At 52.3% G+C, this 19,788-nt stretch overlaps 1 protein-coding gene across 13 annotated transcripts in view; it reads left to right on the forward strand.

Moving 5' to 3' along the window:
- Prrc2b (proline rich coiled-coil 2B) overlaps positions 1-19,788 on the forward strand; it is an 80,769-nt gene that overhangs the window by 47,348 nt on the left and 13,633 nt on the right. For 5 of the 13 annotated variants that reach the window (XM_075985793.1, XM_075985799.1, XM_075985804.1 and 2 more), the window contains exons 12-22: positions 2,706-3,021; positions 5,010-5,230; positions 7,384-7,579; positions 11,828-12,044; positions 12,653-14,698; positions 15,805-15,998; positions 16,327-16,472; positions 16,922-17,063; positions 18,529-18,611; positions 19,046-19,237; positions 19,319-19,537. In XM_075985793.1, the coding sequence (XP_075841908.1) occupies positions 2,706-3,021; positions 5,010-5,230; positions 7,384-7,579; positions 11,828-12,044; positions 12,653-14,698; positions 15,805-15,998; positions 16,327-16,472; positions 16,922-17,063; positions 18,529-18,611; positions 19,046-19,237; positions 19,319-19,537 (3,972 nt within the window). The remainder of the gene's footprint in view (positions 1-2,705; positions 3,022-5,009; positions 5,231-7,383; positions 7,580-11,827; positions 12,045-12,652; positions 14,699-15,804; positions 15,999-16,326; positions 16,473-16,921; positions 17,064-18,528; positions 18,612-19,045; positions 19,238-19,318; positions 19,538-19,788) is intronic. The other 8 variants (XM_075985798.1, XM_075985802.1, XM_075985805.1 and 5 more) reach the window with 4 other exon arrangements.

The following is a 19,788-nucleotide window of genomic DNA, read 5'->3' on the forward strand; positions in this document are numbered from 1 at the left end:
AGTGAGTTCTTTATCACCTATATGCAAAGGCCTGGGGATTGAACTCGGATCAGCAGGCTTGTACAGCCAGCTCCCTTCCCCGCTGAGCCGTCTCGCTGGCCCAGTCATCACACTTTCCGTTTATTCCTTCACTTCTGCAGTTGTGTTCTCACATCATCTGGTGTGAGGATGGCAGGATCTTTGATTTCACTTCCCTGTTGTGGGTTCTTGTTTCTTATCTTACTTGGAGATTTTCCCTACTTCCTGAGGAATAATTCCTTCACAACTTTTCTAGATCAGGTCTTCTGCAGTCACAGTTCTCCTAGGAACTCTTGGCTCCTTTGGGGGGTGGGAAGTACTTAGACACTGTGCGAGCATGAGTGTGTGCCTGTGCGTGCGTAGACACCGTGAGCATACATGAGTGCGTGCGTGTATGCGTGTGTAGACACCGTGAGCATACATGAGTGTGTGCGTGTGCGTGCGTAGACACTGTGAGCATACATGAGTGTGTGCGTGTATGCGTGTGTAGACACTGTGAGCATACATGAGTGTGTGCGTGTATGCGTGTGTAGACACTGTGAGCATACATGAGTGCGTGCGTGTATGCGTGTGTAGACACCGTGAGCATACATGAGTGCGTGCGTGTATGCGTGTGTAGACACTGTGAGCATACATGAGTGTGTGCGTGTATGCGTGTGTAGACACTGTGAGCATACATGAGTGCGTGCGTGTATGCGTGTGTAGACACTGTGAGCATACATGAGTGTGTGCGTGTGTGCGTGTGTAGACACTGTGAGCATACATGAGTGTGTGCGTGTGCTCGCATGTATGCCTGTGCAGTAGCACGAGTTCCCACCAGATGCCTGTGGAGGTCAGGGCACCTTTGGCGTCCATCTTTGCTTTCCACACTTTTACAGCAGGGCCATTGTTTTTCTGTTGAGTTTGCCAGGCTGGCTGTCCCGAGAGCTTCTGGGAATTCTCCTGTCTCTGGTTCCCATCTCCCTGTGGGAGCTCTGGGGTCCAGACACTCATGACTTTTGCGTGGATTCTGGAATTCAGATCTGGGTCCTCCCACTTGTCCACAGATCTATCCACTCAGACCCACCCCGCCCCCCACGGCAGTCGTGTTCCTATTGCACAGGTGGCCTTCCCCACCCTCACAGGTGCAGCTTCACTCTACAGCACCCCGAGTTTCCATGCCATGTCCTGAACTATGGTTGTTCCAAACAAAGACACTGCTCGTGTTGTATGACCTTGCATGCTGCTGGGCTCTGGCCACCCACACAGACTCTGGGACTCCCCAGCAGCCGATACACCCAGTTACCTGTGAGCGAACAAAGGCTGGGGAAGAGAAAGGCATTGTTTGAGTTCTCTTGGGAAACCTGTTGTTTTTGGCTTCCATCCCTCATCAAATGCAGTGGGTAGGCTTTCCCTCCTGCCTTCCCTGTGTGCCTGGCACTGTGCTGGCTCCAGAGTTGCATTGTACCTCCCCTCCTGGTAGTACCTCCCTTGTTGCTGAAAACTTCACAATGAACAAGGACCCTTTGAGTCTGCTTTAGTTCTGTGGACAGGAGGCAGTCAGGTTTAAGAATACATAAAATTGGACTGAAGAACTGGCTCAGGGGGTAAGAACGTACTTCCAGAGGATCCAAGTTCGATTCCCAACACCCACATCAGGTGGCTCCAGCTCAAGGAGATGAGGACACTAATGACCTTTGTTGGTACATGCACTCGTGTGCACATACCCAACACAGACATAAACACATAGCTTAATGAAAAGAAATCTTAAAAAACTCCAAAACCACAATGCACAAAGTTTGGTTGTCAGGATTGCTCAGCGGGTAAAAGAGCCTGCTGCCAAGCCTGAGCGCCTGAGTCTAACCCCAGCACCAGGATAGTGGAAATGGTGGAAGGAGAGAACACACACACACACATTAATGTTTTTGTTTTCTTTTAATGTAAAGACCCAAAGTGGTGGCCCAGGTGTTAGCAGTGCATTCTGGTCTGCCAGAACACAGGAGATCAGTTCCCAGCACCCATGTGCAACAGCTCACAGCAGTCTCCGGGGCTCTCACGCCTCTTTTGGTCTCTAAGCACCTGTCCTCACATGCAGATACATACATGAAAGCTATTTTTCTGAAGGCCGAACAAAGGTTGATTTTAAGGATCAGGTGACTTACCAGGGAAGCTGTGGTCAGTGGATAGCCATTTCCAAAGCCTGGGCAGATGTCTAGTACAAAGTGAAAGAAAAGTGTGTCCGCTGTCGCATTAGTAGGAGGAGAGGGTATGTCTACGCATGTGCTTACATGCGGTCGCTTGAGTAGGAGAGGGTGTGTCTGCGCTTGCACGTGTCCTCAGTTGGTGTCCGGCTCCCTTTCAGTGGTTTCTGCCACTCTGTGCCTGCAGCAGCATTGGTCACTCCCTCCCGACTAATGGGGCATCTCTCTGGTGTTGAGTTTTGCCCAGAGCACCCTCAACATGCTGCAGGAGACTCGAGGATGGAGAAACTATCCAAAAGAGGTGTTTGTTGTCATGACTTATCATTAATGGATAAGCATCGATTTGAAGTCACAATGTTGGGGTTACATCGCCTCATGGTGGGGGCCCCCTGTGGTCCTTGGAGACAGAGAGTCTATTTCTGTTTTCCTAGTGTCAGTCTCAGTGGGAGGGAAGCAGCCCTTATCTCAGGCTTCTGACCCCAGCTCACCCCCTCCTCCTTTTGGCAGAAGCCCACAATGGGCAGCATGTTCCGTCAGCAGTCCGCTGAGGACAAGGAGGACAAGCCACCCCCACGGCAGAAGTTCATCCAGTCAGAGATGTCGGAGGCTGTGGAGCGGGCCCGAAAGCGTAGGGAAGAGGAAGAGCGCCGGGCCCGGGAGGAGAGGCTGGCAGCCTGTGCAGCCAAACTCAAGCAGCTGGACCAGAAGTGCAAGCAGGCCCAGAAGGCCAGCGAGGCCCCAAAGCCACTGGAGAAGGAGGTGCCCCGGTCCCCTAGCATCGAGAAGGCTTCCCCACAGGAGAACGGCCCTATTGTCCGCAAAGGTGAGGACGCCCAATCCCACAGTGGTGAAGCCATCTACTGTCCCCACATTGTCATGTTTACCTCACTGGCTAGGAAGTAGCAAAACCTGTGGCAAAAAGCATATTCTACCAGGAAGCATCAGCCTGTACGAGGGTTGCCCTGGCTGACTGCGGTGGCACACACTTTTCAATCCCTGCACTTGGGAGGTAGAGACAGGACTCTTGAGAGTTCAAGGTCAGCTGCTCTACCTAGAGAGTTCCAGGACATTTGGATACATATGGAGACCCTCAAACACTTAAGCATACATGTGTGTGCACCGCGCGCGCGCGCGCGCACACACACACACACACACTTCTGGGTACTTATCTGGGTTCTATCTAGACCCAACTCAGCTTTTTTTCTTTTACTCTTATTTTTTTATTGTGTCTGTATATGTGCTTGCATGTGTGTGTGTGTGTGTGTGTGTGTGTGTGTGTGTGTGTGTGTGCGCGCGCGCGCACGCGCGCGCAGCAAAGAATGTACATGAAGGTCAGCCGGTGACTTTGTCCTGATTTTCTCCTAATTTTACATGGGTTCAGAGAGTTGAATTCAGGTCTTCAGGCTTATGCGCTAGGCGCGTTTACCTGTTCGCCATCTTGCCAGCTCCAGCTCAGCTTTTTAAATTAGTTGGGTAAGTGTCTTGGCAAGGTGACTCAGCAGGTAAAGAAGATTGTTGCTGCGCCTGGCAGCAGTGGCGGAAGGGGGAGTAGATCCTGTAAGTTCTTCTCTGGCTGTTGTTAATGTGTGTGTGTATGAACACACAGGCACATAAATTTATCTCAAAGTGTGGGGTGTGGAGACATGGCTCAGAGGTTTTAGAGCACTGGCTCCTCTCAGAGGGGATGCACTCACATGACTGCTTACAGCCATCTCTAACTCCACTTCTAGGAGATCTGATGCTCCTCTGATCTTCCTGGGTACCACACACACACACACACACAATACATGCAGGCAAAATACTCATACATAAATTAAAATAAATAAATCCGCAAAAGCGGTTTGTTTGCCTGCCTGCCACTGTGGAGGACTTGAAACTCGCGGCACACAGAGGACTGATCTTGTCATTTCAGCTGCAATCGTGTGTGCTGCTCAGCCAAACATGATTGAGAACTTGTGACAACGGAGAGCATTGTTTGACAGGAAGTGAAGGGGGGGGGGGTCTTTCCACATGTTGGAATACATTTCTCCTGGCAGTAACAGTTCCAGAAGAAGTGGCTGCTGTGGCTGCGGTGGAGCAGCGAGCAGTCCTTGTAACGAGCAGCAGGCCTGAGATCTTCCCCAGGAAAGCCGTCGGCTGTATCCACTCAGATTGACTCTTGTTAGGAGATGCGGTCTGTTGGTTTCAGCCCCTGGAAATATCTTCCATGTGTGTAGAGGTGTGTGGCAGTTGAAGCTGTCAGGGAAGTGCAGTTGTCCTGCGATGTCAGTGTTTTACCCCTCGAGTGGAGCCCGCGGGCCTTGGTGCTTACGGAGGTGAGGTGGTCATGCCAACACTGCTTTGAACATACTGTTAGTCTGGCCCTGTTGGCAGGACAGCATGTGTGTGGAGAGCCCTGTGGAGAAGTCACTGCTGCTGTCAGCACTCTTAGACAGTATTGGGCAAGCTGAGGAAAGGGCTCAGGTGGCACCCTGTGGTTGCTGTTTCATTTGTCTATAGGGTCCCTGAATCAAGGACCTGTCCCTTTTCGGAGTCCTGCATCCAGATTCACCACAATTGTATACAGTTCTGAGCTGACTCAGCAGCCTCCCCTGGTGATTTTTGCTGGGAGTAGAACCTTCGTACTGGGCTTTGAGGGAGGAACGCACAGTCTGGTGCCCAAGGAACACTTAATACAAGCAGCTGGGCCTGGGTCTGTGACTGGTCCCCAGTGAGTTTGTGGAGTAGCAGACAGAAGCATTTGCTGTTCACCACACAGTTGGCCAAGCCTCTGGGCTCACTGTGACATTTCTTTGCCCGCCTGTTTCCTAGGCTCCCCAGAATTCCCTATCCAAGAAGCACCCACCATGTTCTTAGAGGAGACACCTGCAACACCCCCTGCAGTGGCTCAGAGCAGCAGCAGCAGCAGCAGCAGTAGCAGCAGCGAGGAAGAAGCCAGGGAGGCTGAGTCCCCAGCACAAGAGTTCAGCAAGTATCAGAAGTCCCTTCCTCCTCGTTTCCAGCGTCAGCAGCAGCAGCAACAACAGCAGCAGGTACTCCAATGGACATGACCACAGAGCGTGTGTTCTCTCCACTCATCTTCAGTTAGAGAAACAACGGTACTCTATTATGTATACAGTGTTCAACCTCCATGTATGCCTGCAGGCCAGAAGAGGGCACCAGATCTCATTACAGATGGTTGTGAGCCACCATGTGGTTGCTGGCAATTGAACTCAGGACCTCCAGAAGAGTAGTTAGTGCTCTTAACCCCTGGGCCATGCTCTCCTGCATTTTTCTCTGGAGACGATGTGGCCAGTGGCTAAAATCACAGCAGTCCCCGTATTCTGGTGATCTCCTCTGCTCGAGTGTCGTGGCAGCTGAGTTCCTTGGAGAGTAGTAATCACTGAGTCTGGGCTGTGTCTCCGTTAGAACTTGCCCAGCATGAATGAGAGCTCAGGTCAATTTTCAGCACCCAGCATACAAAGGAAAATTGTTCCTTTTGATGTGTGAGCTGTGCCTTTCGGAAACCGGTGATAGGGGTATTAACTTGGCAGCCCAGCTGTTGGATGTGTAATGTTTTTACTTAAAACTGTTTTTAAATGGGCGTGCCTTGGAGAAGTAAACTTTTTTTTTTAGGCTTTTTTAGACCTTATGTGGATATACTTCCCTGGATGTTGGGCGCCATATGTAGGTGGACTTTTCTGTCCCACTTGCCAGCTTCCCAATAAACACATGGAGACTTCTGACTAATTGAGAAAGCTCAGCCGATAACTTAGGCTTGTTTAGCTAGCTCTTACAATGTAAGTTAACACATTTCTGTTCATCTGTCTGCTGCCCCAAGACTCATTTGTCTAGTCTATTTATGAACTTCCATGTTGCTTCTTTCGGTCTGGCTCAAGACTCCTCAGTCAGACCCCGCCCTTCCCAGCATTGTTTCTGTCGTGAAAATCATACCTAGCTATCTATCAGTCATTTACCGACAGTGAGAGCGGCACATTTTCACAGTGTACAGAAGGATTATACCACAGCACAGAGCTCATGGAGATGGCAGCATGAGAGGTGTCAGGTGGGTGGCGTGAGGGTCTCAGATGGTTGTGTTTATCTCTTCAGATACCTTAGATCACAGTTCTATGCAAGCTAAACATACTCCGCCTCTTAAGGTTTAGTTAGGGAGACAGCCTCGAACCAGTCACCTACCGTGAGAGCAGCAAAAGGAGCAGGAGTCGTGGGAGTGCAGGATAGGCCTGGTCAGGGCTGGCGGCTGCTTTCCAGCGGGAATGTGCCTGTGCTGGAAGGTCAGAGAGGGGCGTCCTAGTCCAAGGGCCTGCAGGACTGTGAAGCAGAGAGTGGGGTGTGTTGTGAAGGAGTATGTGGGGTCGGGCTGGAGCTTGGAGCCACAAATGTGTGATGTGCAGTGGTGGCTGCAGAAAGAAGAAATGGCCATGTCCCTGGTCAGGGATTGGGTCTGGTCTGTGAAGTAGTCATTCAAACTATAACCCTAGTCTGGGGGTGCACAAATGCACAGTCCTAGTACCGACACCAACACCATCCAGTTCAGAGGGACCTCAGCCTGGGACAGTCTTCATTTTGACCTTCTGCCCCAGCAGGGCTTCTCTGAGTAGTTCTGTAGACCATGCTGGCCTCAGCTTGAACTCAGAGATCTGCCTGTCTCTGTAGCAGTACGAGCGGTGGGGCTGTATCCCCGCCACCCGGCCGCCCCCACGGCTAGCTTTACCCGAAATAATTACATGGAAACTGTATTCTTTTAAACACCGCTTGGCCCATTATATCTAGCCATTTCTCGGCTAACTCTCGCACCTGGACTAGCCCATTTTTAATAATCTGCTGTAGCCCATGAGCTGTCTTACCAGGAATGATCTTAACCTGCATTTGCCTGGGGTAGAAGAATCATGGCAACTCACTGACTCAGCTTCTTTCTCCCAGCCTTCCATTTTGTTTACTCCACCCACCTAAGGGTGGGCCTATCAAATGGGCCTAGCAGTTTCTTTATTGCTTAACCAATGAAATCAACAGATTGATATATGACACTCCCACATCATGTCTCTGCCTCCTGAATTCTGGGACTAAGCGTGTACCCCTACCACCTGGCTTGTTAGGGGCCTCTCTGTGCCCCTCATGGAGGGCTGGAGGCTGTCCCATGAGTGCCTGTGTGCCCCACCCTGTTCACTGCTTGTCTTCTCCCTAGGAGCAGCTATACAAGATGCAGCACTGGCAGCCGGTGTACCCCCCGCCTTCCCACCCCCAGCGCACCTTCTACCCACCCCACCCACAGATGCTGGGCTTCGACCCACGCTGGATGATGATGCCTTCCTACATGGACCCACGCATCACACCCACGCGGACACCTGTGGACTTCTACCCCTCAGCTCTGCATCCTTCAGGTGAGCACAGGGCACAGGTGACCGGCACATGAGGGGAAGGCACCAGGAGAGGTAGACACACCGAATCCAGCCTGGCCTGTGTCGGGTCATTTGGTTGTTCTTTAGTTTTACAAAGTTAAAGACACAATTTTGTACCTGTCAAAAAGTTATTGGGACCTGAATATGGATGGTCCTGTAATTTCAGCACTTGAGATACTGAGGAGACAGGAAGGTAGCGAATTTCAGACCAGTCTGGGCTATGTATTGAGACTCTGTCTTCAAATAAGCACAATTGTTGGTATGAGTTAAACACTTGTATGTTGTTAGTTGCCCGAAATGCACTCAAATCTGTGCCCAGCCCCTCTTTGCATTCTTGCTTTTGGATTTTCTCTATTAACCGGATTGGAGGTTTCAGCAAGTCTTGGTTTTCCTGTACCATTCTCTGTAATACTGTTGGGTACCCGTTTGTTCATTGTTCCTCACTTAGAATAGGAACTTTATGGTGTTTCTGTTTCTGTGTTGCATGACCTTCTCAGCGGCCAGCTGTTTACCTCACTGGCCAGGCTGGACTGTTAGGTGATCTCGATCTCTGTCTAGCCATATCGAAGTAGTCCATGAAATTGCACTTGCTAGCTGTCTTGTACAAATACCCATATCATTAGTGTTTTAAACTCTGATTGGTTACTGATGGGTGTTAGAATTGTTTGACTCAGGGTTTGAAGTTTAACGTAGGGGTAGAGCTCATTATTTCAGTATTCAGGAGGACATGAGTTCATTTCTAGCACCGAATGAGAGAGAGAGACAGAGGGAGGGAGGGAGGGAGGGAGGGAGGGAGGGAGGGAGGGAGGGAGGGAGGGAGGGAGGGAGGGAGGGAGAGCAAGAGAGAGAGAGAGAGAACATCCCAGTGTGGTTGTGGCTTTGTAAAATCCTTATAAGCCACTAGTACTTGTACGTTTTTTGTTTTGTCTTTTATTTTCTCACTTTGTAGCCCTCTAGTCTTTGAATGTGCTCTGTAGATCAGACTGGCCTCCAACTCACAAGAGATCAACCTGTCTCTGCCTCTCAGTGCTAGGACTAAAGGCACCCGCTGAGGCACCACCACACCCGCTGTTTTGCTTGTTCTTGAGACTTAGTCACTTGTAGCTCAGGCTGGCCTCACATTCATGGAAGTCCTCTCACTGGGGTCATCTTCCTGTGTGCTGAAATTACCGGCTGGGACCTCCTTACCCAGCTAACCAGCAGTTTTTGCTACGTGTGTCTAGCAGCACGTGGAAAGGAATTATCCCCCTTCTTTCTGTCAGTGTGTAGCACTAGATACTTGGTTGTGTTTCTTGTCTTTGCTACTTTGTCTGGAAGTAAAGTAATTATTATAGGTTTCTTCACTATTTCACACCTTTTGTCCTTGACTTTTGCCGTGACCTCTGGAAATCTTTTCCTCTGTGGCTCAGAATGCTCACTCTAATGGTCTGTGTGGCTGAGAACACTCACTCTGATGGTCTGTGTGGCTGAGAATGCTCACTCTGATGGTCTGTAGGATTGTTGGGAAGCTGGTTGTGATGGTATATACCTTTAATCCCAGCACCTGGGGGCACGTGCAGGAATGTCTCTGTCTTTGAAGCCAACCTAGTTTACAGAGTGAGATCCAGAACAGACAGAACTTCATGGGGAGACCCTTGTCTCAATTGCTACCCTTGCCCCCGCCCCCCAAAAAATGTATGCTGTCTGTGGGCTGGAGAGATGGAACAGAAGTTAAGAGCATTGGCTGCTCCTTCAGTTCCCAACACGCACATGACAGCTCATAACTGCCTTAACTCCAGTTCCAGAGGATCCAGTGCCTCTTCTGAGCCTCTTTGGGTACCAGGCAAGCATCCATGTACATATATGCATGCATACAAAGATACATACATTCATGCAAAAATGACAAAATATATCTCCTCTGCTACTCTCTTTTTTTTGTTTCTTAGATCTTCCCGTTGTCTTTGGTCTTGTTGTATTGTTGAAGTGTTCATCTCTCCACCCTCTGTGTTGTTCCAAAACTGCTGGTTTTGTGCCATCCTTGTGCTAGGACTGCAGATGATCCTTCCTGTATTTTACTTTTCACATGAAGGTACCAGCGTTGGAGAAGGCTGGGTTTGCTCCCTGCAGGAGAGACAGAGGAGAGAGAAGGGAATGTGAGCATGAAAATGAACGAATAGGAAGGAGGTTGCCATCTAGGAAGCCAACTTCAGAACTGTCTGCAGCTCTTCCCCTATGTCTAATCTACCTTTTTAAATTTTAATGACTTTGTATGTTACAGGCATGAGCTACCATGTCAGGGCTCAGAACTGAACCGGGTCCTCTGGAAGAGCAGCCAGTGCTCTTAACCATTGAGTCACCTCTCCAGCCCCCAGCTCTATATATTTTGGAAATAGGATGTGCATCCCAAATCATTGTTTTAATTTTTCTTCTTCCTCTGCTTCCTTTTTAGCATTTACTTACTTGTTTGGGGAGTGGCATGTACACAGCACGTGGGGTTGCAGGAATTGAACTCAGGCTGTTGGGCTTGTCAGCAAGCACCTGCAACTATTTCACCAGCTTTTATTTTAAAGATGGGGTCTCTCTATTCGGCCATGCTTGACCTGAACTAACTATGTAGGCTAGTATAGCCTCAGACGCACAGAGATCTGCCTCTGCCTCCTAAGTGCTGTAGTTACGGGCATTTACCATCGTGTCCAGCAAATTTTTAATCGTTTATGCTTTCAGTCATTTAAATATAATTTTTTAGTGTTTGAGGTTGTTCTACAAAGTATCTAGTTATGGTGTATTACATATGCGTTCTGGCCATTTTGGATTTTAAGTTCAATTTCAAGACCTGGTAAGGTTTAAATTCTGGACCTTTATTGGATTCCTGTCAGAGCCCTTAACAACCAGTTTTGGTTTATTTGAGAGATCTCTGCATCATTCTGGGAGGCAGAAATTTGAGTAAAGCCCCCTTCAGAACCCTAATAAAGCAAGTAAGAATGCGATTGTCTTCTGAATTCCCAAGGCTGGTGGTTTTTATCCTTCCCTGGACTGGACTAAGATGGACATCCGGGTGGGAATCCCCTGTGCTTTCGTATGTGCAGTCTTTCAGAGGCAGTGGAGGTCCTCGGAGTGTGCCAAGGATGGGCCTGCAGAGTGGAGAGGCTGGGGAAGTGTCTCATAGCCGCTGGCATCATCACGTTACCTGTGTCCTAGTCCATCTGGGCTACTCGCTCCACACTCTCCCTCCTCAACAGCCAGAATTCTCAAATGACAAATGTAGAGTGTCCGCGTCCATCTTCCCATAGGGGTAGGAGGACGTGAAGCCAAGTCTCTGTCTAAATCTTCTGGGAGGGTCGGAATCAACCGAGTGCTGGCTGGGTGGTGTTTGTGAGCTGGCTGGGGTATGGCTCATCTCCTGCCTGCATAGCTCCTCAGTGTTGTAGGTTCACTGACCAGCCCCGCCAGTATGACATCCGGCTTCCTTACCTTTCAAATAGATTTCTTTCTTTCTTTTTTTAATATTTATTTATTTATTATGTATACAATATTCTGTTTGTGTGTCTGCCTGCAGGCCAGAAGAGGGCACCAGACCCCATTACAGATGGTTGTGAGCCACCATGTGGTTGCTGGGAATTGAACTCGGGACCTTTGGAAGAGCAGGCAATGCTCTTAACCTCTGAGCCATCTCTCCAGCCCCTCAAATAGATTTCTTTTAGGTTTTTCAAAACAGGGTTTCTCGCCGGGCGGTGGTGGCGCGTGCCTTTAATCTCAGCACTCGGGAGGCAGAGGCAGGCGGATCTCTGTGAGTTCGAGACCAGCCTGGTCTACAGAGCTAGTTCCAGGACAGGCTCCAAAACCACAGAGAAACCCTGTCTCGAAAAAACCAAAAAAAAAAAAAAAACAGGGTTTCTCTATGTAAGAGCCCAGGCTGTGGCTGTCCTGGCACTCACTCTGTAGACCAGGCTAGCCTCGAACTCACAAAGATGCGCCTGACCCTCTTTCTCAATTGCTGAGAAATTGCGTGCGCCACCACTGCCCTACTCAAATGGATTCTTCTTCCCGTAGCCAAAATTGGCTCCCACGGGCCATAAACAGGTCATATGGTGTGCCTGTGTGCTGCAGGGTCCTGTCAGAGAGTGAGGACTTGAATACTGAAGGCGTAGCTGCCATGCCCATGCGGTGCTGCGACAGCTGCCTCTGCTTTGCTTAGAGGTCGCTGCCAGACACTCTGTAAGAGGAGAGAGCTTGACCCTTTGCCTTCTTCAGGACTGATGAAGCCCATGATGCCCCAAGAGTCCCTCAGTGGGACTGGCTGTCGCTCTGAAGATCAAAACTGTGTGCCCTCACTCCAAGAGAGAAAAGTGACCGCCATCGACCCAGCTCCTGTGTGGAGCCCAGAGGGCTACATGGCACTGCAGAGCAAAGGCTACTCACTGGCCCACCCGAAGCCTGCCGACACTTTGGCCATGGACATGCATGTCAGGTGAGCTGGCTCCTCCTGCTGCTCTGCGGCTAAAGGAAGACTCTGCAGTCCCCATGGAGGGCCCTAGGAAGAGGCCCCGTCCCTGGAGACACTGCCTGGGGTGGGTGGAGAGGAGTGCAGTGTGCTTGAATGCTTGGTGTGAGTGGCTCTTTCTGATGGCCAGGCTGATGCTCAGGAAGAACCCTGTGGTCGTCGAACCGTGGGCACTGGGTAAAGGGGCAGTAGGGTGGGCTCAGTGGGGTCTGGACTGGCTCCTCCTGTGTGAATGCAGGAGCTAGCCCTGCCACCCCTAGGCCCAGGCTCACAGACTCCCAGGCTCCAGCTTGTTCATTGCTCCAGGGGATTGCCAGCTCCTCTCTGTCTCCAGGGTGGTCTACCTGAGCTGCCACTGCCATCTCCACGCTCACGGACTCCAGGGGCCACCGAGCAACGTGTCTTAAGCTAGAGCAAATGTTTGCTTGTGTTTTCCTTTCTTTTTTTAAAAAAAAAAAAAAACAAAACTTTTTTTTTCTTTAAAACAAAACAAAAGCAAAACTAAGCCCTGTTCAGCATGGAAACCAGGAACCAAGCTCCAATCACATTGACTGATTTTTCTGGTTCCTTTTCAGGAGTGAAAGGTCTTACTCTGCCTCTCCCGGAAGGGCAGGGGCCATAAGCGCCCAGCGCGGTCTCTTTGAGGAGAGAGGGGACGAGTACTTGAGTGCTTTTGACAAGAAGGCCCAAGCAGACTTTGACAGCTGTATCTCTTCTCAAAGAATAGGCCAGGAGCTTTTATTTCCACCCCAGGAAAATGTTCAGGAGGTGGGTGCTCCAGGGGGGCGTACCCCAAACCTCAGGTGTTCCCCATTGGAGCCCGACTTTGTCCCAGCCGAGAAAAAGCCAGAGTATGGCAGTTGGGATGTTGGCCACCAGCCAAAGGCTGCAGACACAGCCAACAGTGTCGAGCTGGAGGCACCTCGGGAGGAGCCATCCTTCCATGCTTCCTCTTGGGAGAAGGAAGGGAGCCCCAAGAAACAGCCAAACCCAGAGCCCGAGTGGACACCCGAGCCCCGGAGCCAGCACCAAGAGCAGCCGGGCAGGACCCGGAGGTCGGGACCCATCAAGAAACCCGTCCTCAAGGCCCTGAAGGTAGAAGAAAAGGAGAAGGCACTGGAAAGGGTCAGGCAGGGCCTGGGAGAGGAGAGCTCCCAGCTGGCCGTAGACCAAGAGCCTGTGTGCAGGGCAGAAGAGGACGAGGATGAGGAGAACAGCCCTGCCCTGGCCAATGTCTCCTCTTCTGCCCTGGAGGACAAGGCTGCTGCCCGGGCTGGGTTTGCTCATGAGGCCAGCAAGCCAGATGAAGATGCAAAGGTTGATAAGACCTGGGAAAGCAGGCCCTCGAGGGAGGCCAGCGACGTCCCCCCAACCAAGAGGAACAACTGGATCTTCATTGACGAGGAGCAGGCCTTTGGGGGCCGGGGCCAGGCCCGCGGCCGTGGCCGTGGCTTCAGGGAGTTCACCTTCCGAGGTGGCCGGCCTGCGGGCAGCAACACAAGTGGTCTGTGTGGCACAGGTGTCCTTGGGTCTCGTAGCGTGTACAGTGGTGGCCAGCGCAGTAGCCGGGGCAGGGGCCTTCGTGACTTCCCCCTGCCAGAAGACTGCCCCAGAGCCAAGCCCAGGCGCCGGATCGCCAGTGAGACCCACAGCGAGGGCTCCGAGTATGAGGAGCTACCCAAGAGGCGGCGTCAGCGGGGCTTAGAGCCTGGCCATGACAGCATGCTCCTTGAAAGGGACGAAGGTCCCCTGAAGAAGGACTCTTGGCGCTCCAACAGGACTTACACAGAGGACCAGGGTGGCCTAGACACCCGCAGCCGGGGACCTCGTACCTGCGGGAGAGCCCTCCCACCTCGCCTAAGCAACTGCAGCTATGGCCGCCGAACCTTTGTCTCCAAAGAGCCTCCCCACTGGCAGAGCAGGAGCCCAGGCAGTTCCTGGCAGGAATGTGGCCCACGGCGAACCACTGACAGAGATTACATCCCAGAGTCCTACAGACACTCTGACACATTTGGCAGCAGGGTCTTCGAGGACAGCCGCATGGAGGACAAGAGGTCCTTTTTCCAAGATGACCACGGGGCAGATTCTGAAAATGCAGAGAACAGGCCCTTCCGTCGGAGGCGGCCACCACGCCAAGACAAGCCCCCTCGCTTCCGGCGCCTCCGTCAAGAGCGGGAGTCCCTGGGCCTGTGGGGACCTGAGGAAGAGTCCCACCTGCTGACAAGTCAATGGTCAGGCCGGTCCAAACTCTGTCCTGGGGAAAAGAGTGGTCCTGGAGGTCACAGGTCCCCAGAGCTTTCCTACCAGAACTCTTCTGATCACGCCAATGAAGAGTGGGAGACTGCCTCTGAGAGCAGTGACTTCAGCGAGCGCAGGGAGCGGCGAGAAGGCCTTGTGGCTGAGCCTGAAGCACAAGGGGATGGTGGCCTGTCAGGGGCCAGTTTGGGTGAGAAGAAGGAGCTGGCCAAGCGGAGCTTCTCCAGCCAGAGGCCCCTGGCTGACAGACAGAGCCGCAAGCTGGAGCCGGGAGGGTTTGGGGAGAAGCCTGTTAGGCCAGGTGGGGGTGAGACTTCCCCCCGCTGCGAGAGCCAGCAGAGTGGGACGCCTCTGAAAGTCAAAAGGTAACACACCAGCACCATCGCGGTCCTTTGTCGTTGTCCTGTTTGCAGCAGCACCAAGTCCATGCATGCACGCCCTGCCAAGCCTGGCGGCCCTGGCCGCTGTGTGTGAGCGTCTCCATCATTTGCTCCTGCATTGCTTGTCCGCTTCTCCATGGTGTGTCATTGTTGATGTCGTTGTGGCTTGATCAACTAGACCCAAAGTGCCCCCATACCCTGTTCCCCACAGTCCAACCTCCGAATGTATTCTCAGCCCTACAGCGATGACTGTTGCCTGTGTGGTGCCCGGAGAGCCCTGCCCAGTCTGCCTGCTTGTTCCTTCTTGGAGCTGGCAGGAGACATCACTCGCCTTTTGACCATGTGGAGCTAGCTCTTAGCCTTAGTGGTCCTGCTTCCCTCTTGCTGCCTGGGCAGGTCTGGAGCCACCAGGAGTAGAGGGGAACAGGCTGCTTGCAGCCCATGATGAACCTGGTTCTCGAACTGGGAGCTTTTGGGTAGAATAGTAGTCTGTTAGGTATTGGCCCGTTGCCCCAGGCTTGCTTGAAGATGAGCTTGCTGCCCAGTCAGTGCCTCGGATTGAGGTTCCAGGGAATGCGCAGATGTTTCACCCCTCCTGTCCTCATAATTCAGGGTTCATAGCCAGGGTGTACATACCCTGAGAAAGTTTACCCGAGAAAGCGTCTGTTCTTTCAAGCAACCACACTCCTGCCCCCACAAGGCATCATGAATGTGCTCAGGAGCCCTTCAGCGAAGAAAGCCTGTGCAGAAAGGCTGGTGGCCCTGTCCTGGGTGCACCTAACCCAGCCCCTTCTCCCCACTGCAGTCTCCTGCAGGCAGCATGCAGTGGAGGGGGTGGGGTTGGAAAGCTGGGAGGGGGTGCTAACAGCCACCTTCCCCTGTTGAGGTGGAGCCCTGGCCCACAGAACTGAACCGGCACGTAGCATGTACTGTTGGCAGGCCCTCCTGACCCTTGACGGCTCAGCAGAAGGAACTGGAGCTAGATAGCTGCTGTGTCTGTGTGTGGGCCTTGTGCATTGGAAGTTTTTTCTCATCCCTCTTTCCTTGCCTTTGAGTGATGGTGAACTCATGCGCTCCCCCTTCCTTTACAGGTCTCCAGAAGAGGCCTTGCCTGGAGGCCTTGGTGGCAGCCACTCATCTTATGCCTTGGAGCGGACCACTCATGCCAGCTCCGACAGTCCTGAAGCCAGCAGTAAGAAAGCAGAGAAGGAGGCCACCTTAGCTGCCCAGAGGGCTGGTGAGCAGCAGGAAGAGGCCCGGAAGCAGTTTGACCTGGGCTATGGAAGTGAGTTGGGGCTGGGCTCTGGAACTTGGAGAACCCCTGTCTTAAGATGCTTCTAGCCTTGCTGAACCCATGGTGTGTTCAAGGCCGCATGGCTGGCAAACAGACAGAACTGGGTCTGTGAGTTTTCTCCATCATGGTGCCTGAGCACCTCTGGGTTGTGCTTGCGATGTCTCAGGCAGTTAGGCAAGAGAGAGGTGGGGGCACCCTGTCCAGGCTTCATAGGCACCAGTGAGACTGCTCTTTGAAAAGTGGACTTGTGAGCCAGGCAGTGCTGGGTTCCAGGTTCCTGGAGCATGACTCGCCTGTTCTTTCTTGCGACTTGGTTCAGATGCCATCATTGACAACTGCGGGTCCAGCCCTGGGGAGGAGAGTGAAGTGGGCTCCATGGTGGGCGAAGGCTTCATTGAAGTCCTGACTAAGAAGCAGCGCCGCCTGCTGGAAGAGGAGAGAAGAAAGAAGGAACAGGCTGCTCAGGTGAGAGCCATGGACTAGAGGACAGCCTGGGTGGAAGAGGAAGGGAGGAAGGGAGAGAGTCAGGCACGCATTGTCTCCGACCCTGCTACTGCTGTCCTCAGACAGACAGCAGGAGATGGAGTCACAAAGAGGCTGACCTTCAGGGTCTAACAAACAAAGTGTGACCTTGGGTCTCAGCACCCCTTTTCTTCATCTTTTCCTTAATATCCCAGCCGGGCTTGGTGACTCCTGTTCTTATAAGTCTTAGGGGCCCAGAACCCTGTGCCAAAGTGCTTGAGACTCGGTACTTCTTTCTTGAGCCTGCTCCTGGGCCTGTCTGAGGTTTTGAAGACAAGCGTCAGGCGTCACAAGCTAGTCCAAGTGGTGTTGTGAGCCAAGACACTTTCCCAGGAGAATTAGTCATCTTTCATGTCTTAGGCTAGACTGCATTAGCCTCTTTTTTTTCCTAGGTCCCTGTCAAAGGTCGAGGCCTTTCTTCACGTATTCCTCCTCGGTTTGCCAAAAAGCAGAACAGCCTGTGTCTGGAGCAAGGCGATGTGGCCGTGCCTGGCAGCAGCCTGGGCACTGAGATCTGGGAGAGCGGCAGCCAAGGTGAGGTGGGTGCCTGGCTCAGAAAAGGTGAGGCTCGTTTCCGAGAGTCACGCCTTCGAGCCTGGAGCATGAGTGGTCCCGGCAGAGCTGGGGTTGAGCCTCACCTGGATTGAGGCGCCGAGGCAGCTGCTGCAGAAGTTGCGGGCGGTTGATATCCTTGGTGCCAGTACGGTAGACTAGGAGAGCCAGTGGCAAGCCTTAACTAGAGGAAGGATGGCAGATGGCAAGGAGGGGTTAGGGAATGCCCTTCTCCAACAGGAGGAAAAGGGCAAGGTTCAGACTAAAGTAAGTGTGCTTTCCTTAAAGTAGTTTTGTTTGTTTATAATGTCCTGCTCGAAGCTGTGCTTCTGAACTTGCCATTTAAAATGCAAAGCCATTCCAGATGATCAAGTTGTTCTTGAAGCCCTCCTTCGAGTGGGGACTGCTGTGAACTGGAAGATTGTAGTTGACTGGAAGGTTTTCTGTGGCTTGCAGAGGAGCTAGGAGAGCCCACTCTGCAGAACAATAGCCGACGCCAGGCTGGGACAAATGCTGCAATGGCTGACTTAAGTTCCTTCAAGTCTGGTTTTTCATAGTTTCACTCATCCTCATATTGCTGGTGAAAACTTTGTTTATAGTATTTAGCAAAACAATGCCACATGGTGTTCGACCCGGTAAAGACAGAACAGTGGGTAGAGGTGTGGCTCAGTGACAGGGTCCTTACTTAGCATGGCACCAGTGGACTGCAAGCGTGCATATGCAGTAAGTTCCTAGAACTGCCAGCAGCCAGATGGGCATGGTAGCATGCAGCGGACCGAAGAGCAGTTGTCTTCAGAGAAGTCAAGGACTCTGCAGTGCTATTGTCCAGACCAGGCCCCTGTGTGTGTGGCTTTGAGGGCATAGACGTCTTCTAGGCTCTAGCTCTGGCTGTGGTTGGATTCTGGGAAAGGTCTGTGGGTTAACTGCTTGGACCTTTCAGAGACTTAGAGAAGCTGCTGACTCGCAGCTTTGCTGCAGGGTGGTGTCCGCATGGGGCCAGTGGAGAGGTGAAGGGAGGAAGGACCAGGGAGTGCACGGGTGTGGGGCACACACCTTTAGTCTCAGCATTCAGGAGGCAGAGACAGGCAGGTCTGCGAGTTCCAGCCAGACCTATTGAAGACCCTGTCTAAAAACAGCTTTCCTTCTCCATGGAGCTCCCCCACACCCCGCAAAAAAAAAAAAAACAAACCAGTGTAAAATGGATTATATTTTGAGCAGGTTTGGGTTTTTCACTTCTGTGTTTGTTTACATGTGAAGGTTGTTGAGAGAAACTCTCGGCAGTGCCTGGATCAGGCCCAGTCACAAGGGGAATGCAGAGCACCTGGGCCGTGGGTCCGTAGCTTGTTGTTTCAGTGGTGTCCACGCCAGTGGAAGGGAACTCATAAGCCTGTGTCTTCCAGACTGCCTGTCTCTCTGGTGCCCTGACTCTGTCTCCTCTCCTTGGCAGCCCTCCCTGTGCAGGGCGCAGCCAGCGACTCGTGGAGAAAAGCTGTTACTGCCTTCAGCAGCACTGAGCCTGGCACCTCAGAGGTGAGTGCCACCACCACCCACGTGCCCTTCTGCTACAGTGCCCTGCTGTGGTCCCTAGCTTGTCATCCTCGTTAGCCTTGGTCTCTGGTTTCTGTGTGGTGCCTGCATGAGCAAAGAGACAAGGAAGAGACATCTGGATTGAAAGCCACCTTCGAGGTGGTCTTAGCTGGCACCTGTATGCTTTGAGTGAAACCCATTTAGGAGTCTAGTCTCAGCCCATGCAGTGTCTATGGTCACGAGCTTGAGTGGCATCGACGCTTTCATTAAGCTGGGCGTGGGCCATGGGCAGCCACTGTCACCAGGTCGGGACTGCAGTGGTGGATGGTGGTGGTCGGGGAGGAGCGCCAGTGCTGCGTGCACACAGGCTTGCCTCCCGGATGCTTGCGCTTTGCAGTTTGGGGACAGGGCTCTAACCCAGTTTTTGCTCCGCACAGCAGGCTTTTAAGAGCAGCCAGGGAGATAGTGGCGTCGACTTGAGTGCTGAGTCTCGGGAATCCTCCGCGACCTCCTCACAGCGCAGTTCCCCGTACGGTACACTCAAGCCAGAGGAGATGAGTGGGCCTGGCTTGACAGAATCCAAGGCCGACAGCCACAAGGACCAAGCTCAGAAGCAGTCTGAGCACAAGGTAACCCGAAAGTCCCCTAGTGGGGCCAGGGCCTGGGTGGAAGGTTGATGCCAAGGGCACCTGGAAGCCTGTGTGTCTCAGCCTCTCTGCTTTCTCACCCAGGACTCAGAGCAGGGGTCTGGACAGAGCAAGGAGCACAGACCAGGACCCATCGGCAATGAGCGCTCCCTGAAAAACAGAAAGGGCTCGGAGGGGGCCGAGCGGCTGCAAGGGGCCGTCGTCCCCCCTGTTAATGGGGTGGAGGTTCATGTGGACTCTGTGCTGCCTGTACCACCCATTGAGTTTGGAGTCAGCCCAAAAGTGAGCTTCACTTTCACTCTTTTCTTTGTTTTTTGTGCTTAGGTGGACAAATAGGATTGTCTCCTAGAGGGAAAAAAAAAGATAGAAGCTGAGCATTCTTTTGGGAAAAGTATTGGCACAGAGTCCGGGATAGGCAGGTATTACAGGATTGCTTTGTAGATGATCAGGGTAGGCAGAGACAAATCAGGTGACTTCCTTTCTTGTGTGTGTGGTCACCCCTCTTGTAACTCTGGTGAGTGTTGCATAGTGGA

The sequence above is a fragment of the Microtus pennsylvanicus genome, chromosome 9, assembly GCF_037038515.1.
Source record: "Microtus pennsylvanicus isolate mMicPen1 chromosome 9, mMicPen1.hap1, whole genome shotgun sequence".
Taxonomy (NCBI): Eukaryota; Metazoa; Chordata; class Mammalia; order Rodentia; family Cricetidae; genus Microtus; species Microtus pennsylvanicus.